The sequence below is a fragment of the Mus pahari genome, chromosome 14 (assembly GCF_900095145.1).
Source record: "Mus pahari chromosome 14, PAHARI_EIJ_v1.1, whole genome shotgun sequence".
Classification (NCBI taxonomy): Eukaryota; Metazoa; Chordata; class Mammalia; order Rodentia; family Muridae; genus Mus; species Mus pahari.
In genome coordinates this window covers 70,349,329-70,368,453 of record NC_034603.1, presented here as the reverse complement: position 1 = coordinate 70,368,453, position 19,125 = coordinate 70,349,329, and the positions used below count along the sequence as shown (strand labels likewise).

General features: G+C 49.1%; 1 protein-coding gene across 1 annotated transcript in view; it reads left to right on the top strand.

Moving 5' to 3' along the window:
* Kif18b (kinesin family member 18B) overlaps positions 1–17,404 on the top strand; it is an 18,907-nt gene extending 1,503 nt beyond the window's left edge. Inside the window, exons 2-16 of the mRNA XM_021212768.1 lie at positions 6,541–6,867; positions 7,395–7,552; positions 7,857–7,961; positions 8,183–8,293; positions 8,372–8,569; positions 8,682–8,858; positions 9,370–9,444; positions 9,574–9,671; positions 10,043–10,214; positions 10,664–10,779; positions 13,895–14,100; positions 14,330–14,855; positions 15,887–15,967; positions 16,347–16,432; positions 16,650–17,404. Of these exons, the coding sequence (XP_021068427.1) occupies positions 6,549–6,867; positions 7,395–7,552; positions 7,857–7,961; positions 8,183–8,293; positions 8,372–8,569; positions 8,682–8,858; positions 9,370–9,444; positions 9,574–9,671; positions 10,043–10,214; positions 10,664–10,779; positions 13,895–14,100; positions 14,330–14,855; positions 15,887–15,967; positions 16,347–16,432; positions 16,650–16,726 (2,505 nt within the window). The 5' untranslated portion in view covers positions 6,541–6,548 and the 3' untranslated portion in view covers positions 16,727–17,404. The remainder of the gene's footprint in view (positions 1–6,540; positions 6,868–7,394; positions 7,553–7,856; positions 7,962–8,182; positions 8,294–8,371; positions 8,570–8,681; positions 8,859–9,369; positions 9,445–9,573; positions 9,672–10,042; positions 10,215–10,663; positions 10,780–13,894; positions 14,101–14,329; positions 14,856–15,886; positions 15,968–16,346; positions 16,433–16,649) is intronic.
* The last annotated feature ends 1,721 nt before the right edge of the window (positions 17,405–19,125 follow it).

Below are 19,125 nucleotides of genomic sequence, written 5' to 3'. Positions count from 1 at the left end.
CCAGGACAGCCAGGGTAACAGAAAGTTTTCTGGTTCAAGCTCCACAAGAAAAAAAAAAAAAAAAATGAGTAAATTAGCTTAAAGTTTACCTTTACACAAATGAAAACAAACAAACAAAAAAACCCACTCAATTCCCAGAAATTTACAGTCAGTTAGAAAAGCAAACCTTTTCTTTCCGTCTTAAGAGTCTAGATTTTATTTTGAACACGACTAAAATTGCAAGTCTACCCTTTTTATAGGTGTGCTTGTAAAAACCTCCACTAAAATCTCAGGACCCAGAAGGTAGCATGTTCAAGGTCCTAAGTTCAGTTCTCTGCACTGCCAGGGCTCGGTGTCTTCGCCTGTGGGTCGGGTAACCTGGGGATGGAAGCAAATGCCATTAAGCTAGCAAAGTATGAAATGACCAAGAACGTTCCCTGTAAATGAGTAAAGATCCCTGTAAGTGAGTAAAGGACACTCACTGTCGCTGCTTCCAGCCAACCCTGTGCTAGGATTCCTAGCCAGTAAGACAAGGAAACTGCATCACAATTTATAAGAGGGAATAAGCAGAGCAGACATAGCGGTGGCATGTACGTATAGTCCCAGCCCTTGGCGAGCAGAGGCGCCAGGATCTCAAGGCCAAGCTGAGCTGCATATCCAGACCAAAGAAAATGAAAAAAGAAAGCAATCATCTATCACAGCTCAGCATTAGGACATGTGCAGCACCCAGCCCTGGATAGAAAAAAGCATAGCCCGTGTATGATAATTCTACTTCAAAAGCAAGCTGTGTGCAGGAGGGAACAGTTATTGAAACCCGCTGCTCTGTGGATGCCAAGGTGAGAGGTGTACAAAGCCCAGAAGCTGGTCAAAAAAACCCCACTAGATTGACCTGCGGGTAGAGCTAGTGTAAGGATGGAGTAGTGCCTCAGTGTGAGCTTGGATTCTAGCCTTGCCTACCGTCTATTTGATGGGGTATCTTTGTTCTATGACTTGTGCACCAGTTCTCACAGAATGGGATTGTTGGGAAAGCTAAAAGAAGCCATTTGTAAAGAAAGCATTTAGCAGAGAGTGCTTACCATGCAGACACACGCAGTGAGCATTCTGTAAATGTTAGCTACCATATTTATTCTTAGGGTTAGGGTTAAGCCTCTGTTCTTCTCTGGCCCTTATTCATTCATAGGACAAGTATGAGTCAGCATCTGCTGCGTGCTGAGAAAGGCCCCCCAAATACTTGGGGTGAGTGTGGGAGACAAGACACAAGTGTGTGAGGAATGCTAAAAATCAGTGAAGGGGCTTTCCCTGCCCCTGTAGCAGTACCATGGGAGAGCCAAACGCCTTCCTTCCCCTCTGTCTTAGTTCTCATTGTCTGCAGAGGGATCCCCACAAGTCCTCAGAAATTCTCCTCCAGGGCCTCCAGAGGTTGATCTCATCCCTACAAGGGTGGGCAAGAGAAACCACCCCTAAAACATCTGGATCCTGGCTTCCCGGCCCCAGCTCAGCAGCGCACTAGCCTCTGGGGTTTTAATGAGCTGCCCAGGGTTAGAAATAGGACTTGAGCGTGGCTGCCTGCGAACCCTGAAGATCTTATTAAAGAATCATCTCCCTTGTACTTTGGGCTGAAACGCTCTTTCCAAGCGAGGATCAAAGCAAACTTGACAAACGTTCTCTCATTAATCTCCCCATCCCCCTGGGGGTGGGAGCAGATTGGTAGCTGCTTTCCCTGGCTCTCAAAGCGAGAAGCTGATATGACACTGATGGGCTTGTGTGGCTCACGGAGAGACCTCCCCACGAGTCAGATGCAGAACACAGACCAGGACCCAGGTGTCCTTGGGGCACCCATGCCGAGCACTACCCTACATTCTGCACCTGGTGCCCCCAGCACTGTCTTGGGAAGAAAGAACATCTCATTAGGCAAACAGACTGGCCTCCCTGGCCCTCGGGAGGCGGGAGAAGGGAGCTGTAAAGGTTATGCATACTCCTTGCCAGTGCCCTTTTTAATTTCCTGCTTAGAATGTTAGGCTGCTCCGTGGCTCCTCCTCAGACAGAGCTCTCCCCAGCCTCAGAGACTGCTGGGGAGGCAGCCAGGGGGACCTGAGCGTGCTCTGTCTTTCCATTCCCACAGAGAAGCAGGTCTCCTGGGAGTGTGAGTGTAAAACAAGAAAAGGGAATTCTTGAGTGTTGAAAATGAGGTAGAGTCCATATCTGCAAGTGCTTTCAAAACATATGATCTAGTCCCATAAAAGGGATCATAGTCATTATATAAACATAGGGACTATTAAAGTCATGTGACCATCACAGCATACTATATAATATTATTATCAGACAGGACAGCAGGCTCTGTGGTCAGACTGCCTGGGTTGGAACTGGCGCTCCATCACTCACTAGTATTAGAACCTTGGGCAAGTTGCTTAACCCTCTCTGTCTCAATTTTCTCACTGAAAAATGAGTGTAATAATACTATCCATCTTGTGGGGTAGCAGTGGAGATAAAGGAGATGATGTGTGTGAGCTGCTTTGAACAGACCTTGATGGAATGAGCACTTCACTAATATGTTTATTATGACGATGTGATTGCCAGGATGAAAACTGAATTATACACACATAAAAGGATTATTGTTGGTTGGTTTCTTTCCCTTGTTCAGTGCTGGGAAGATGTTAAGGAGTTCATGAAAGAACAGGAGTTTCAAATGGCTCACTTCTGCCTCATTCCCCAAAGAAACCCCAAGCTGTTGTCCAGAATATTCAGCAGAAGGCCCACTTCCTTTGCTGGGTGACCTTCGTTATGACTGATCAGCAGATGTAGCCTTTATCGGGAGAGCATTCATCTGTTTATATCCCTCAGAAGCAGCTCTTGTTCCTTCCCCCATGTTAATATGTCCCCAGAGCTGGCCTGAACTGACTCCTGCACACATTCCAAAAAATCCACCCCTACCTTTGGTAGTTTGCTCAAAGGAGAAACAGACAGGCACCAAGATATGAAGGAGTGCCAAGTGACTACAGGCTGGAAGCCCCTGGAAATCTGCTGTATCAACATATACCCTGTGTATCAACAGATTCAGGGAGAGACACGGTGTAATCATTTCACCAAGTACCCATTCCTACATCCCTGCCGGGCAGTGGAGACTAGGCAACCAAATAAAGAAGAGCTGAAAATAGAAAGCAACTGTCATTATTTGCAAACTATATTATCATTTAATTGAAAGGCCTAAGAGAATCAATGGCAGTCTATTAGAACTAATAAGAACATTTGGCATTCTGGGCAGATGCAGGTTATGCATCCAGATATTCAAAGCTTTCCTGTCTATAATCTGGCAAAATATGGTTTTAAAAATGCAATTTAGAAAGGTTTCTATTCACAATATAACAAAGACTGTGAAATAACTAGTAATAATCTTAATCAAGGATGTACAATACTCATGAGAAGAAAATATGAAAGCTTTCTAAAGATTATAAAGTTGTGACTGCAAGGAAAGAGGCGACAGGTCCTAGGTGAGGAGCTTCTCTACCATAGAGTCAGGAGGTCTCTCATATTAACCTATAAATTAAAAATAATCCAAATTAAAATCTTAGTAGGATTCTCTTCATGGGGCTCTACCAAAGAATTCTAAACTCACATGCAAGGCCAGATGTCCAAGAATAACCAAGAGAAAGAACACGAGGAGACACAGAGGATCAGCGACAGTGGTGCGCCAGGGAAGCAGCAACAGCGGAGCGAGGTCCACAAATAAGATCATGTCTCTAAAATTGTTTTGCATTTGAAATAGGGGGGAAAGAAATTGTCTTCAATAAATGATCTTGAGGTAATTGCTTGCCAGTTGGAAAGAAAGCTATTTTTAAAACCACTTTTTTTTTTTTTTTTGGTTTTTCAAGACAGGATTTCTCTGTCCTGGAACTCACTCTGTAGACCAGACTGGCCTCAAACTCAGAAATCCGCCTGCCTCTGCCTCCCAAGTGCTGGGATTAAAGGCGTGCGCCACCACTGCCTGGGAGTTCACTATTCATAACAATTTTATTGCCATAAAGAACAAAATGTAAGAAAGGAAGGTATTGGACAGGAGTGTAAGAAAAACATGTTGCTTTGAAGAAGAAATATCTTTTTTTTTTTTTTTTTTTTTTTTATTTAAGCAGGATCTCTCACCATATATCCTTGGATGTCCTGGAACTTACTATGTAGGCCAGGCTGTCTTCCAACTCACAGAAAATAACTAACCTGCCTCTGCCTCCCCAGCCCGGGGGGGAGGGATGGGAAATGTCATCTTAAACATGACATAGAAGTCATAAAAAAATACCTGGTCATGGTGGTACACACCTGTAATTCCAGCATATGGGAAGTAGAGGCTGAAGATGAGGGTTCAGGAGCATCCTGAGAATACTGAGTTCAGGGTCCACATTCATGACATGAGACACTCCTTTAAAAAGAAAGAAGCCATAAAAGGAAAGAATAGACATATTTGACCATTTAAATGTAAGCCAGAGTGGTAGGCCCTTGCAGCACTTGGGAAGTAGAGGCAGGAAGATCAAGAGTTCAAGGCTGGGGCTGGCGAGATGGCTCAGTGGGTAAGAGCACCAGACTGCTCTTCCGAAGGTCCAGAGTTCAAATCCCAGCAACCACATGGTGGCTCACAACCATCCATAACAAGATCCGACACCCTCTTCTGGAGTGTCTGAAGACAGCTACAGTGTACTTACATATAATAAATAAATAAATCTTTTTTAAAAATTAAATAAAAAATGAAAATAAATAAAAATACAGTTGTAGTTTAAAAAAAAAAAAAAGAGTTCAAGGCTGCCCTCAGCTGCATAGTTTAAAAAACCAGCTTGAGCTACTTGGGACCCTATCTCAAAAAATGTATCGTAAAATAAAAATCACTACATGAAGAAAAAAAAAAGCCACCTGAAAATTGCTACCAACAGTCATCTATCCTTACTGGGTTAGTGGCAGCAGCTTATCCTAGTGCTTGGGAGGGGGAGGTAGGAGCCGAAGTAGTGCAAGGTCATCCACTGCTACATAGCAAGTTTGTAGCTAGCCTGAGCTACATGAGACGTTGTCTCAAACAAACAAACAAACAAACAAACAAAAATGTTGCAAGTTGTTTTCCCCATGGTTACTTTAATACCAGTAATAGCCAGTAATATACCCCAGGGAGAGAAGACACACAAACATCGGAAGGCACAAAAAGCTCTATATCTTTCTAATAACAACTGTATTTCAAATAATAGAATGGAGCTGGGTGTGTACGCCTTTGATCCCAGCACTCGGGAGGCAGAGGCAGGGGGATTTCTGAGTTTGAGGCCAGCCTGGTCTACAGAGCGAATTCCAGGACAGCCAGGGCTATACAGAGAAACATTGTAAATAAATAAATAAATAAATAAATAAATAAATAAATAAAATAATAGAATGGGCTGGAGAGATGAGATGGCTTATAACAAATGGCTTAGTGTTATAGTATCAGTAATTACAGCTGCAGGGATGGATCAGCAATTGAAAACATTTGCTGTCTTCTCAGGAGACCAGAATTTGATACCGAATACCAACCTTGGGGGACTTGATTTGATGCCCTCTTCTGGTCCCACATATAGCATCCCTCCATGTACATACACAAAATAAATTATTTGAGATTACATATTGTAATTACATATCTGGAAAATTTTTTATTTAAAAGATGAAAACATCTTGAATGTAAAATGTATCTAAATAATCAATAGCCACACTTTTGCCCAGAATGTTTTGTTAGTTTAGGAGGTTTTGATTTTTGAGACTGGGTCTAGGTAGGTAGCCTTGGCTGTACTGGAACTCAGACATCTTTCTTCCTCTGCCTTCAGAGTGCTAGGATTAAAGCTGTCACCACCACACACAGCCTCAAATAGTTAATAAGTATGTAAATTTGGTGTCATTTCAGCTGTACTAATATCAGGGTTATTTTCGAGGGAAAAGGACATTTTTTTAAAAAGAGATTTATTTATTTTATATACGTGAGTACATTGTTGCTGTCTTCAGACACTGTCCTGGAACTCACTCTGTAGACCAGGCTGGCCTCGAACTCAGAAATCCGCCTGTCTCTGCCTCCCAAGTGCTGGGATTAAAGGCATGCGCCACCACTGCCCTGCTAAAGTGCATTTTAATGATAGGAAAAGTATGGAAGGAGTGTGAATATAGACATTGTTTATTACATTTTATTTCTCATAAGGTGACCATGCCACACAGCATGTGTTGGGTTGAGACAAAAACTTTCAGGAATCCTGGGGATTTGAACTTATGTCATTAGGCTTGGCAGTAAGCAACTTTACCTGCTGAGCCATTTCACTGGCCCTATAACCAAATGGCTTAGTGGAAAATATAGGAAGTACAGTAAAAGACCTTTGGAAGCAAAGCCATTTGAATATGACAGAAATGCTATTTCAAGTGAGAAAGATACATATTAATAATTGATTCTGCTACCAATGTCTTGCTCTATGGAGGACATAATAGAGCGGAGGTCGGCCACTAGGAAGGTGGAAGGAAGGCCGTTTGATACTGAAACATACACTAGAGTTGGTGTGGTCCTCATCTCTCTCTGCACAGGTGTTGCCATGGTGATGGCTGTGGAAGACAGCGTGGTTCGGGTGGTCGTGCGGGTGAGGCCCTCCACTCCTAAGGAGCTAGAGAGTCAGCGGCGGCCTGTGGTTCAGTTGGTAGATGAGCGGATGCTGGTGTTTGACCCCGAGGAATGTGATGGGGGATTTCCTGGCCTAAAATGGAGTGGTTCCCACAATGGCCCCAAGAAGAAGGGCAAAGACCTGACATTTGTCTTTGACCGTGTCTTTGGTGAGATGGCCACTCAGGAGGATGTATTCCAGCACACCACACACAACATCCTGGACAGCTTTCTCCAGGGCTACAACTGCTCAGGTGAGAACTACCTGCTGGGTAGTTTCTGGCTTGCCTCTCTGATTTTTTTTCTGAGAAAAGGGTTCCATTTATCTTCTGATATCTCTGCTTGGGGGGTGGGGTCCATTCATTCACTTGAATTCCCCTGGGTCCTAGTCTACACTAGCCAATTAGTTAGACACCGAGTTTGAACTTGTGATGCTTACAACACTCTAGAGGAAAGAAACACCGACCATAAAACCACATGTGTGTGTGTATGGGTGTGTGAGTGTGTATGTGCACCAACTGTGGACCTCCATCAGGAGACAGCCACAGCATAGAGAAGGAAGGGGTAGTTCTCAACTCCAGTGCAGATCCTACTCACCAGAAGTCCACAGGCTAAACTTGAGCACCGAGGGGTACCAATGGCAGAAGCCTTGAGACTCTGGTCACAGGCAGCAGGGTAAAGGGACTTTGGAAGGCCGAGCTTGGTGGAAATGTGCTGGGACAGCTCTGGGGAGGATGATTTGACCCTGCTGCCACCCCATTCCTCATTGTGTCCTTTATAGTGTTTGCCTATGGCGCCACCGGGGCTGGGAAGACACACACTATGCTGGGGAGGGAGGGAGAGCCCGGCATCATGTACCTGACCACCATGGAACTGTACAGGCGTCTGGAAGCCCGCCAGGAAGAAAAGCAATTCGAGGTGCTCATCAGTTACCTGGAGGTAGGGCTGCTCCCACTCTGGCCCACATCACACTTCATTCTCAGAACACCTGAAGGGGATAGGGTGGGGTGGGGTGGGGAGGGGAGGGGAAAAGACTCCAGGGAATAGATAGAGCCCAGTAAGAGACCATGTGAAAAGGAAACCTGTCCTTCTGCTCTTGTCATTTGACATCATTGCAAAGTACCACTGCAGGGTTGATGGCTTAACGTCGGTTGAGTCTCCCCACCCCATGGATGCTCTCTGTGTTGCTTCCCCAGGCAGGATGATCTTCCTCAGGTCTCTTCCTCTTGTCCTTTTTCCTAAGGTGTACAACGAGCAGATCCATGACCTCCTGGAGCCCAAAGGACCCCTCACCATCCGTGAGGACCCAGATAAGGGCGTTGTGGTGCCGGGACTTTCTTTCCACCAGGTATTTGCTGGGCCTCAGGTGTAGCCACCACTCCATTGGTCCTATGGGGTTCCCTCAAATGTAGTTTGGGAATCTCCTGGATACCATGGAGGTGATGGGGCGCAGGGGGGCAGGGGGGCAGTGGTGGTGGCAGTAACGGTGGTAGAGTGTAAGCAGCCTCCCTTCCAGGAGAAAAGCCCTGGTGGTAAGACACCACCCCTCCCTGGGTATCTTTTCTATAGCCAACCTCAGCCGAGCAGTTACTTGAGATGCTGACGAGAGGCAACTGCAGCCGGACACAGCACCCCACGGACGCCAACGCCACATCTTCCCGCTCTCATGCCATTTTCCAGGTGAGCAGCAGCATGTGTTTAGCCTAAAGTTGAGGGCTCTGACGTCTCCACCCCTCACTCCTACCCTCTGCTCCCCAGATCTTTGTGAAGCAGCAGGACCGGGTTCCAGGACTGACCCAGGCCCTTCAAGTAGCCAAGATGAGCTTGATTGACCTGGCTGGCTCAGAGCGGGCATCTAGCACCCATGCCAAAGGAGAGCGTCTGCGCGAGGGTGCCAACATTAACCGCTCTCTGTTAGCACTCATTAATGTCCTCAATGCCCTGGCTGATGCAAAGGTACCACAGGGCTTGCCCAGCACCCCAAGAAGAGAAAATGAATACCTGGACCTGGTGGCCCTTCCCTCCAGGACAGGGCAATCTAACCCAGTTACGTGCTTACTGCCACCAGGGTCGCAAGTCTCACGTACCCTACCGAGACAGCAAGCTGACCCGCCTGCTCAAGGACTCCATTGGGGGCAACTGCCGCACTGTGATGATTGCGGCCATCAGTCCTTCCAGCCTGACCTACGAGGATACTTACAACACCCTCAAATATGCTGACCGTGCCAAGGAGATCAGACTCACGGTGCGTGCCAGTGGGAAGGGAGCCCCCAACCTGAGAGGAGAGGGGGACAAGCCCTAGATACCCTCCTTAGGTTCCTGTTCAGTGTCCCCAGGCAGAGGAACTGCCCTGTACTCACCAGTGTCTTTGTGACATTCCTCTGTCCTGAGGAAGACTGGACTGAGGGAGAATGGTCTAGACTTGCTACAGGCAGCAAAGCCCTATCTAGGTTCAAAAAGTGGCATAGGTGCCCACGTACACCGTCTCCTCCAAAGGCAGAGGAGTTCTAGTCTACCCTGCCTGTCTCTGCAGTGGACTCCACTTCCCTGGAGCTGCTACAGAGCAGCCCTCTGCCAGGCTAGAGTGTTCCAGTCAGAGGCAGGGCTCAGGCCACACCCAGTTCTCTGCCCTTGGTGTGCTCCAAGGCACATTACTAACTGACCTGGGAGAGGGTAGTAACATGAGTGGGCTTCCCTATCCCTGTCATGGGGGTAGCTGTTTGAGTAAACAAATCTCTTCCGTGTCTCCATCTCAGCTGAAGAGCAACGTGATCAGCGTGGACCATCACATTAGCCAATATGCCACCGTCTGCCAGCAGCTCCAGGCTGAGGTGAGGCATCCTCTGGGAACCAGACTTGGGGCTGGGAGCAAGACACACAAGTTTGGAGTCCTGCCGGGGTTCTGTGCCCTGCCTTTGTGGTCACTTGGGGCTCTGCAGACTGAGCTACTGTTGTTCCAGGTGGCCTTCCTGAGGGAGAAACTCCAGACGTATGAGGCTGGAGCCCAGGCCCCCCAGCAGCGTTCTCCACAGCCCCCCACGCTAAGCATGCCACAAAGGTGAGTGGGGGGGCTGCCCTTTCTTGCCCCACCATTCAAGTCACCCGCAGAAGGAATGAGCCCCAGTCTTTTTTTGCCACTTGGTGAGCTAGGAATATTTGCCTATGTTCCAACTCCTAAAACAAGGACTTCCTCACCAGGACCCAGCAACTAAAACTTACTTAGATGGGCAACTAACATCCCAGCGCAAATACACAAACTAGTGTCTCCTCCTCAGGGCTGGGTCTCTGCCAGCTCCCACTCCCAGTGACTGCCCGTTTGTCACTCCTGTGTGGCAGATGGGGCTCGGCTCTGCCACCCAGATACCAAAACATTCTGCTTCCCCTTGTTTACTCCCCTCTTAAACCTCTCAAAATCCATCTCTTCCTTAGCCTTTCTAGCTCCTCCTTTCAGCCTGGGCCCTCCAGCCGGTCCTCTACCCCAGAGTGCCATGCAAGGAACGAAGCTCTTCAAGAGGAGAGCCTGGGGTCAGACGCCCAGGGACAGGAGACTGTGGGAGAAAGTGCCTCAGAGCAGCAGGAGCAGCGCCCCCAGGACAAAGAGGCAGGACTGTGGGGCATGGGGGGGGGTTATGTGTGAAACCTGGGCCTTAAAAAGACTTGGGCTCGTGGGATATAGGAAAGGCAGGTCCCCATCTCCACTCATGTGTGTCTTGAATCTGTCAGGTTCTTACTTGCCTGAAAGTGGCCGGGAGAAAGGAGGGAAGGATTTTATTGATTTATTTTTGAACATTTGTTTGTTTAGGATGTGTGTGTGTGTGTGTGTGTGTGTGTGTGTGTGTGTGTGTGTCCATGCCGTAGTGCAAATGTATAACTCAGAGGATAATTTGTGAGAGTTGGTTCTCTCCTTCTACCATGTGGGTCCCAGGGATTGAACCTAGGTCTTTGGACTTAGTGACAACGCCCTTGGTATGCAGAGACGTGTCAGCATCCCAGGGGAAGGGTATTAGGAGCTCATCCTGGCTGCTCTGTTAATGCCTCCTCCTCCTGTAGCGTCCAACCCAGAAGCCAGAGCCGAACCTGCCCGGGTCCCCTAGTCCAAGTGTGCAGGCGAAGCCAGGCATGGGCCAGCGCTCACCACAGAAACAGGATGCGGACCACTCCAAACGGTAGGTGCCTTGTCTCCAATGAGTCCGGGGTGGGAAGTGACAGGGCAGCCTCCTGGGGTGACAGCTGATGCTTAGAATGTCACGAAAGTCCTGGTGCTTGGCTGATAGTCAGGTCTCTTTTCTTTCGATTTTTGGAGACAAAGGGTTTCTCTGTGTGGTCCTGGCTGTCCTGGAACTTGTTCTTTAGACTAGACTGGCCTCAAACTCAGACATCCTCCTGCCTCTGCCTCTGGAATGCTGGGCTTAAAGGAGTGCACCACTATCTGCTTTAACTCCCCTTTCATCAACTTTACCCCCATGCTGTTCTCAAGCAGTCAGACAGGCCAGGAAAGCAAACAATGCCACCCCCACCCCCAAACCTTACCATCCCCCAGACAGATGGCAAGCACTCAGCCAGTAGGCCGGGGCTGGCCAGGAGGAGACAGGCTCCACACAGAAGAGGGGTAACCCAGAGTCAGGTTTCACTATGCATTGTGGCTTATTTTCCCCAGAAGTAAATAGGAGCCTCCACCCCAAGCCAAAGGAGAAAAGTTTGGACCGTTTCTTCTGGGTCACATAGAGGGGAGTTTCCCTAGTTTTCCCATGGCCCCCAGACGCAAATCCCCGGCCACTTAGCGTTGCTGCTGCCAGCCCCACTCCGCCTCCCCAGCACGGTTCACACCAGGCAGTGTATTTAAAGCTTCTGGACAGAAGGACCTGCTTCATTTTACTTCTTGTCGGGGAGTGTCTGTTCCCGACTCAGCAGAAATGCTGCGGCCTGAATAATCAAAGGCTCATTATCTGTCTCCTGCTGCCAGCTCCCTGGACCCTGGGGAGCCTGGGATACAAGGGTGGCATGTCCCACTGGCCTCCCAACCGCTGGCTCCCATGCGTGACTCAGTGTCTTGCTTCCTGGTGTCCCCATTATAAAGAGAGAGGACACTTGGTCACCAGTTTGGCTCCACCTGTGGCTTTGTGGCCCCTGACAGGTTACTTCCATCTAGGCTGTGATTTGAAAATCACAATTCTTTGAAATGGAATACTAATAAAATATGACACAGGGTCCCACAGATCAGCTGATGCAGGCTGCCTTAGTGTCCTTTGCATTTGAAAAAGCTCTGACAACCAGATCAAGTAATTTCTCTTTGACTTGATTAGAACTTGGACCACCAGGGCATCGAATAGATTGAGATTTTTTTTTTTTTCCAGTTCAGTGGTTTTTCAAGACTTTTTAATTTTCAGTGTAAAATCTTTCTTCTCCCCTTTTTTTTTTTAAATCTTGTTTGGTTGGTTGGTTTTTATTTGGAGACTGGAGTATCTGTACACAGTCCTAGCTGTCCTGAAACTCACTCTGTAGACTCCACTGGCCTCAACTCACAGAGGTCCACCTGCCTCTGTTGGGGATTAAAGGTGTCACATGAAATCTCATGCTGAGGTCTAATACACAGGACAGATAAAACAGAGTTGTTCTATCTTATGTGTGTTGGAAACCTAATTTGAAAGCCCATGTCCACAAAGGGAGCTGTGCCCTTTATCCAGGGCACAGCAAACACAGTCAGACCCGGGTCACCTGATAGTTAGGCTGCTTATTTCTCCCAATGCCCACTTTTTCAGAAGAGTTCAAATCTTCCTCATAAACAGTGGCTCAAAATGATACAGAGTTTTTCTGTGTCCTCTTTAATTAATGTCCTGCCTGCTTTCACAAAGGCCTTGAGGCTGCTTTTCCAAATGAGTTTGTGTTTCTTGAGCACACACTGACCGAGGGCAGTGACGGGGTCCAGAGAGTCCAGACAGTGGTTACCTGAGGATAAATCACTTGCCGTGAATAATCCGTACCAAGGTAATTGTGTTTATTCTTTTATCACAGGCGTGCCTTAGAGGAAGGGAATTTTCTTTATGAGAATCTAAATTTACAATATCAATAATCACATTACCCTCAGAGTTTCCTTTAAATAGTCCCCTGGCGCCTGGGAGATGTGTGCTGGTTTTCACACACGTTTTCAGGATCCCTGCTATTTGCTAGGAAACACATCTCCAAAGGCATTTTTAATCTCAAAGCCACAGTCAACATAGCCTGTCTTATTTAATCTCCCCGTATTCCAACAAAGTAGATGCCATTTTACAGAAATAATAGTTTAGTGTGATGGTCGTTCTTTAAATATTCTGCATGTAAAGTAAGTCACTTAGGCAGGATATGATGGCACATGCCTTTAGTCCTAGAACTCAGAAGGCTAGATAGGATCTCTGAGTTCCAGACCAGCCAGAGTTATGTGGTGAACCCGTCTCAACCAACAATAAAGCCAGATGTGGTGGCGCACACCTTTAATCCCAGCACTCAGGGAGCAGAGGCAGACAGATCTCTGGGTTTGAGGCCAGCCTGGTCTACAGAACTAGTCCCAGGACAGCAAGAGCTACACAGAGAAACCCTGTCTTAAAGAACCAATAAGTAAATAATAAGCCCTTAGTTAATATTTCCAGCAGCCCTATGAAGTGATTATACTTGTTCTAAGCCATTTTCAGGCTGTAGAGATGGCGCTAACCCGCGAGTCAGTATCCTGCCGCTGGCAAAAGCGTGTTGAGCTGGGATCTGAGCAGCCCGGATCTGGGTTCTTAACTCTTATCTTCCCCTCAGGGTAAATGAACTTCAGTCACAGCACTAAGCTAGGAGTGCACACATCTGTACCGCTAGCATTTGGGAGGTGGAGACCAGAGGGTAGATTTGGAGTTCACTGACATCCTGAGCTATATAGTATGTTCAAGGCCAGTCTGGGCCACATGAGACCAGAAGACCACAGCAATATCAAGGGGCAGAGCTGAGGAGGAATCCAGGCCTCCAAAATTTAAGGTCACTTGGCACCCTTTCCCTATTTCCCAAGTCACTGGCTTGGTTGTGGGGCATGTATAATAGGTGACACCTCCCACCATTACCCTTCATTAAGGGTATGCCAGAGAGGACCCATGGCCAGCAGGAGGGGGAAGCAGGTAAGCTAGTCTGGGGCAAGGCAGGAGGGAGCTAGCAGGAGAGCCCAGGTGCCCTTAGTCACATCTAGAGTGATGGGACAGTGTACAACACAGATGCCTGCCTGCTCAGCCTCGCTCAGTAAGTTATATGCAAATTCTCTATCCTCTGTTCCAGGTTGGCCCTCCGGGTGCTCCGTCTGGCCCAGCGACAGTATTCCCTGCTGCAGGCAGCCAACCTCCTGACTCCTGACATGATCTCTGAATTTGAGACCCTGCAGCAACTAGTGCTCAAGGAAAGCGTTGAACACAGGGCTGAGAGCCCCAGGTCTCCTGGTCTGGCCAGGGGGGACCCGTTAGCTCAGGCGCTCTGTTCAGGGTCTAGTGAGTGTGAGTCACCTCTTAGTACAACTCCTAAGGCCCGCCTGCAGCCAAGGTGTGGACTGGGCCCTCATGCTGGCTAAGGCTGTGGTGGGAGGCTGGAGCCTAAGGCCAAAGAGAACCGAGGGCTTGAGGCTCTTTGTGCCTCGGCCATCTGGCCCCTGTTCTATACACCCTCTTTCTCTCTGGCCAGCCCCAGTCTCACCTCAGCATTTTCCTTCTCTTTGGCCAGCGTCTCCAGGGTACTGTGGCCCAGTGACCAGGACCATGGCAAAGCAACTGAATGGTCTCACACACACTCTGGGGATCCCACTCGCACCTGACTGCACCTCAGATAAGACGTTCCAAAGGCCTACCAAGGAGAAGAAAAGGAAGCTGACCCCCGAAGAGCCAGGAAGCCTACCAGCCCCAAATCTGGAGATGAAGCGCCAGCGCCAGTCCTTCCTCCCCTGCCTAAGGAGGGGCTCGCTCCCTAAGGCCCAGCCGTCCTCTGAGCCCAGAACTCCCAAAAGAGAGAGGGTCTCCTCCCCCTCCCCCTCCTCCCGAGTCTGTCCAGCCACAGTCATTAAAAGCCGGGTACCCCTGGGCCCCTCTGCCTTACAGAACTGTTCCACTCCTCTGGCCCTACCCACTCGGGACCTCAACACCACCTTCAATGTCTCTGAGGAATCCCCCTGCAAGCCCAGCCTCCGGGAATTCGTTGACTGGGAAAAAGCCTCCCCGGAGCTGAGCAGCACAGACCAGCCCTTTCTCCCCAGGTGAGTCTCCAGGTATCTCCCGCATCTGCCAGGAGATGGAAGGTAGCCTGACTCCTGGAGCAGAGACATTTGCCATCTGCCCCCTCTTGGTCACTCGACAGCCTGTGCCCAGGCCCAGGAAAGCAGAGGATGCAGTTGTAAGGCAGCGTGTACCTGTGCCACATCCTCCAACTCTGAGCTGGTTTGTGGCACGCTCAGGAGACGCTAACAGGACCTTAACTTAGGAAGGGTCATCAGGAAACCAGGAATTAACAGGCCCAGCCCTATCTATCCTTATGCTCTGCTTTGGTTCCATGACTTGTTGTGAGTTTGTATCCCGCAGACAAATGCCTATTTCATCTACTTGTACTCCAGATTTTTCTCTCTCTCCCAGTGTTGGAGAATAGGAAAGGAAGACAACATGGTGGCACATACCGTTAATTTCAGCACTCAGGAGGCAGAAGCAGGCAGATCTCTGTGAGGTCAAGGCCAGCCTAGGCTATATAATGAGTTCCAAGACAGCCAGGGCTACACAGTGAAACCCTATCTCAAAAAAATCAAAGGCGTCAGGCAGGACACTATGGAAGGAAAACTTAATTATTTTCTAGTGCAAAGAGAGAGCCTTTACCCTCTCACTACACGATGGGGGAAGGGAACAGCTACCTGCCCAGGACTGAACAAGTGGCAGAGTGACCTGGACGTGTAAGGCAGAGGCCAGCAGGCTGTCCACCCACAGCCCACACCTTCCATGCCCCCTGAGCCAACTCTCGGTAACAAGCTCAGAGCCGGGCAGGTGGAAGGGTGAAATTGCTTGAACTCCAGCTCCCAGGACACACGAGAAACTGACATCTGGATGTTCTCCCAGAACAGGGCTGTCACTCAGCTGTCAGCCCGGGCTGAGAGAGGCAGGGAGAGAGACCACCCCTTAGCAGAAAGAAGCCTCAGGTCATTTGGTCCAACCTTCCTGCCTGCAAGCTGGAGGCGACTGGAGAAAAGAGACTGGTCTGCGGCGTTTCTGGTTCCCTCCTGACCTGTCTCTCCCACCCCCACAGCGCACCTGTCCTCATATTCAGGAAGGGCCACAAGCCTTCTCTTCCTGCAGTCACTGCTGGCAAGAAGAGGCGCACTGTGAGGTGAGGCTGGCGGTGGGGAGAAAGCTCTAACTAGAGCTGTGGGCACCAACTGAGAACAGGTCCCCACTGGTTTTCCCCGTGGAGAAAGCAGCCAAGAAATTGTGAGAAGGGCCAGTATTTAGTTCTTGGGCTGGAATTTCTCTGGTGTTTATCACAGGATTTTCCCAGCGATGATGTGGGCCTTAGCCCCGAGAGAGTCCGTGTTCATTGGTTCCTTCGCCTCCGCTCCCTTGAGTGTCCCTCATTCCACAGGCTTTGCCCTCTTCGTGCCTCCCATTCTCACGTGGTTTAGTGCCTAGCTAACCCCTTTCAGCACACACCTGGGTCCAGAACATGCCTGGGACCTCCTCACCTTGTCTCCCTGCCTTCCCTCCCTCAGGTCCTCAGTCTCCCAAGGCCGCAGCTGCATTGCCCGTCTCCACAGTAGCACCTTGAAGAAGCCAGACAGACCCTTCACAGTCCCAGGTAACTGGAACTGGGGAACAAGCATAGATGGGCAGAGGTGGCAAATGAAAATGGGGTGTGGGGCAGGGTGCGTGGGACCCAGGTGGAAGATGGGCCTGAAATACTTTGAAGCATTTCAGGGACCCTCAAGAGGGAGGAGGGGACAGGACGAGAAGCAAGAGTTGTGGGCAGAGCCTCACTTTGTCTTTCTGTACCCCTCTGTCTAACTGACCTGCAGAGCCACCCTTGAGCCCCCACTGCCTCGATGACCAGAGAACTACTAAAGGACTGACTAGGGTGACAGAGTCCTGTTAACTGGATGTCCTAACCATGAGGGACTCCTGGCAACCACGATTCTTCTGATTTGCCAACAGCCTTCTCTTGTCCTTGTAGCTGCCAATGCCAAGAGTCCCTGGCCTGCCTTCCTCACCTTGAAGCAATTAACACCACCATGCCTTAGTTCTGTTAACACCCCTCCCCAACCACTTGCCTGTTTGCCTTCTCTATTAGTCTCTTTCACACTTTGCTTTTTGGTATATACATATTCCTTTGTGAGTGTTAAACGTGTGGCTGTATTAAAGGATCCTGTCAGGGTTTCTCCTTCCCAAAGCCTTCCACAGAAGCAGGGAACTCTTGGGTTCTGTTCTTTACCCCTCAGCTTCCTGTCCGACAACAGGGCTCTGCACAGTGATGGCCTCTGCACAGGAAAGTGGATGAGGACAAGAGGGGGTGCTGACAAATGCCAGCTTAGCTCTCCTGGTGCTAAACACAGCATACATCCAGAGTGTGAGGAAAGGGGGGCAGTGAGGATAGAGGTCTAAATGCTGGCTGGTTGTGTCGGTATTTAGGCGTCCTTCTCATCTTTGGCTTCTCATTCATATGTATTGTATTTATATGTATACACATAGGTATTTGCCTGTAGATACATAGATATTTTCTTTGCTGTAATAATAAACATCTCCGCCTTTGGTGTCTTCTTTCTTCTACACTCTGAAAAGTTAGTGCTGATTTTTCTTACCTTGAAAACTCGAAGCTGGGTCTGGTGACACATGCCTGCGATCCCAGTACGTGTTGAAGCATAAGCATAAGCTCTGTACGGTGAAAGAAATCAACAGGGAACGTCTAGGCCTGTAGCTCAGTGGTAGCGCTTGCTTAGCATGCTTGCAAATACCTGCCTGGCCTCCTCCTGGTCTGGGCCTGAGCTGGGCTCCTCGCTCCAGTGACTGGCTTCTTCCTGATCCTGGGAGGTGGCTCAGCAGGTAAGGGCTCTGGTTTTGCAGGCCTGACAACCTGAGTTCAATCCCAGAGCCCACTCCACAGTTGCCCTCTGACCACACACACATACACAATGGCATGCATGTTGCCTGCACACAAAATATTTTCCTCATTTCAGGCCCCCGCGCCCCAGGTGGATTTAAAAGGAATCTATAACCTTAGGGGTGGCTCATTGTGCTGTCAGAAATGGCCTTTTGGGTAGTACCCAAATCTGAGGTAAGGCTCCAAGTGAATCACAGCCCAAGCCCAGTGCAGCCTGCGCCTCCCCTCCCTCCACATTCCTTCCCATTCACTGGGTCGCACAGCAGTTCAACATGGTTATCTCTGTTCTCCCCGTGAAGACATGGTTGGCTGAGTGAATTAATAGTGTAAACAAAATTACAGGAGCTTGTGTTGAACTTGCTCCTGAAAACAAACATTTTAAGGGTATTTAGCACATGTGTGAATAATGTATAAATAATGCTGCCAGCCTCAGGGGAGTCCTTGCCATTTTGGGGAGCAGTCACCCTCTGCCTGCCTGGGACCCCTCCAGCTCAGTTCTGTCCTTTGTTGGGACAGGGAGGAAAAGCGGGTGGGTAAGCATCTCTGCTGCCACTGCCAGCCTGCATCCCAGAGCTTATGCTGACCCAGCGAGATGGATAAGAGACAAAATGGACCACCTCCAGCACACGTTCTGATTTTTTACATAACGCAGGACTGCTTCCTTTTTTGAAGTGAACAGACATCATTTTTCTTTCTCAGGCACAGGGTTCCCGCCTCTCCAATTAGTCTTAATGAGTTTGTTCCCCTGTGTACCACAGCTCCCTCAAAGCCATCACAGATGCACATCTGTATCCCATGGCAGCTTGGCACAGCGCTTTCCCCTCAGGAGGCCTTGCTGAGTGATGGCTAGATTCCGATGGAATAACTTCTCCATTTCCTGGGGTCTTCACGTACATTGCCTCTTCTGATCATTGCTACCGCCCTTTGGGTGCAGAGGCGTGGGGCAAGGCAACCAGTAACCAGGGCCAGGAGGGCATATTCTGCACAGTGAGTTCCTTGCATGAGGCAGAGTTTGCCCAGGCTGGGGGCAGCCTGACAGCGGGAGAGGTCACTCTTGACAAGGATGTTCGGCAGCTAGCCATTCACTTGGCAAACATTTGTGGCTCTGTGGTACAAAGTGTGCTCTCGGGTGACCCATAAAATTGTACAAAGACTCTGAACCGATGGGGACTAAGCACGTGCAGCTCCTGCCCTCAATCACTGGAGGTCAGGCTGAGAGCTTGCCATGTGGTGTCCTGCATGCCATAGGCAGTTGGGAACTGCAGGAGGGCCGCAAACTGACATCCAGCTTCCGTCTGACTTGCATGAGCGATGAGACTCTGAGATTGGATTGTTCTTTCATGGAGTCATCCACAAGACATGGTAATCAATGTCTCCCGATCCACTACAGACCTGCC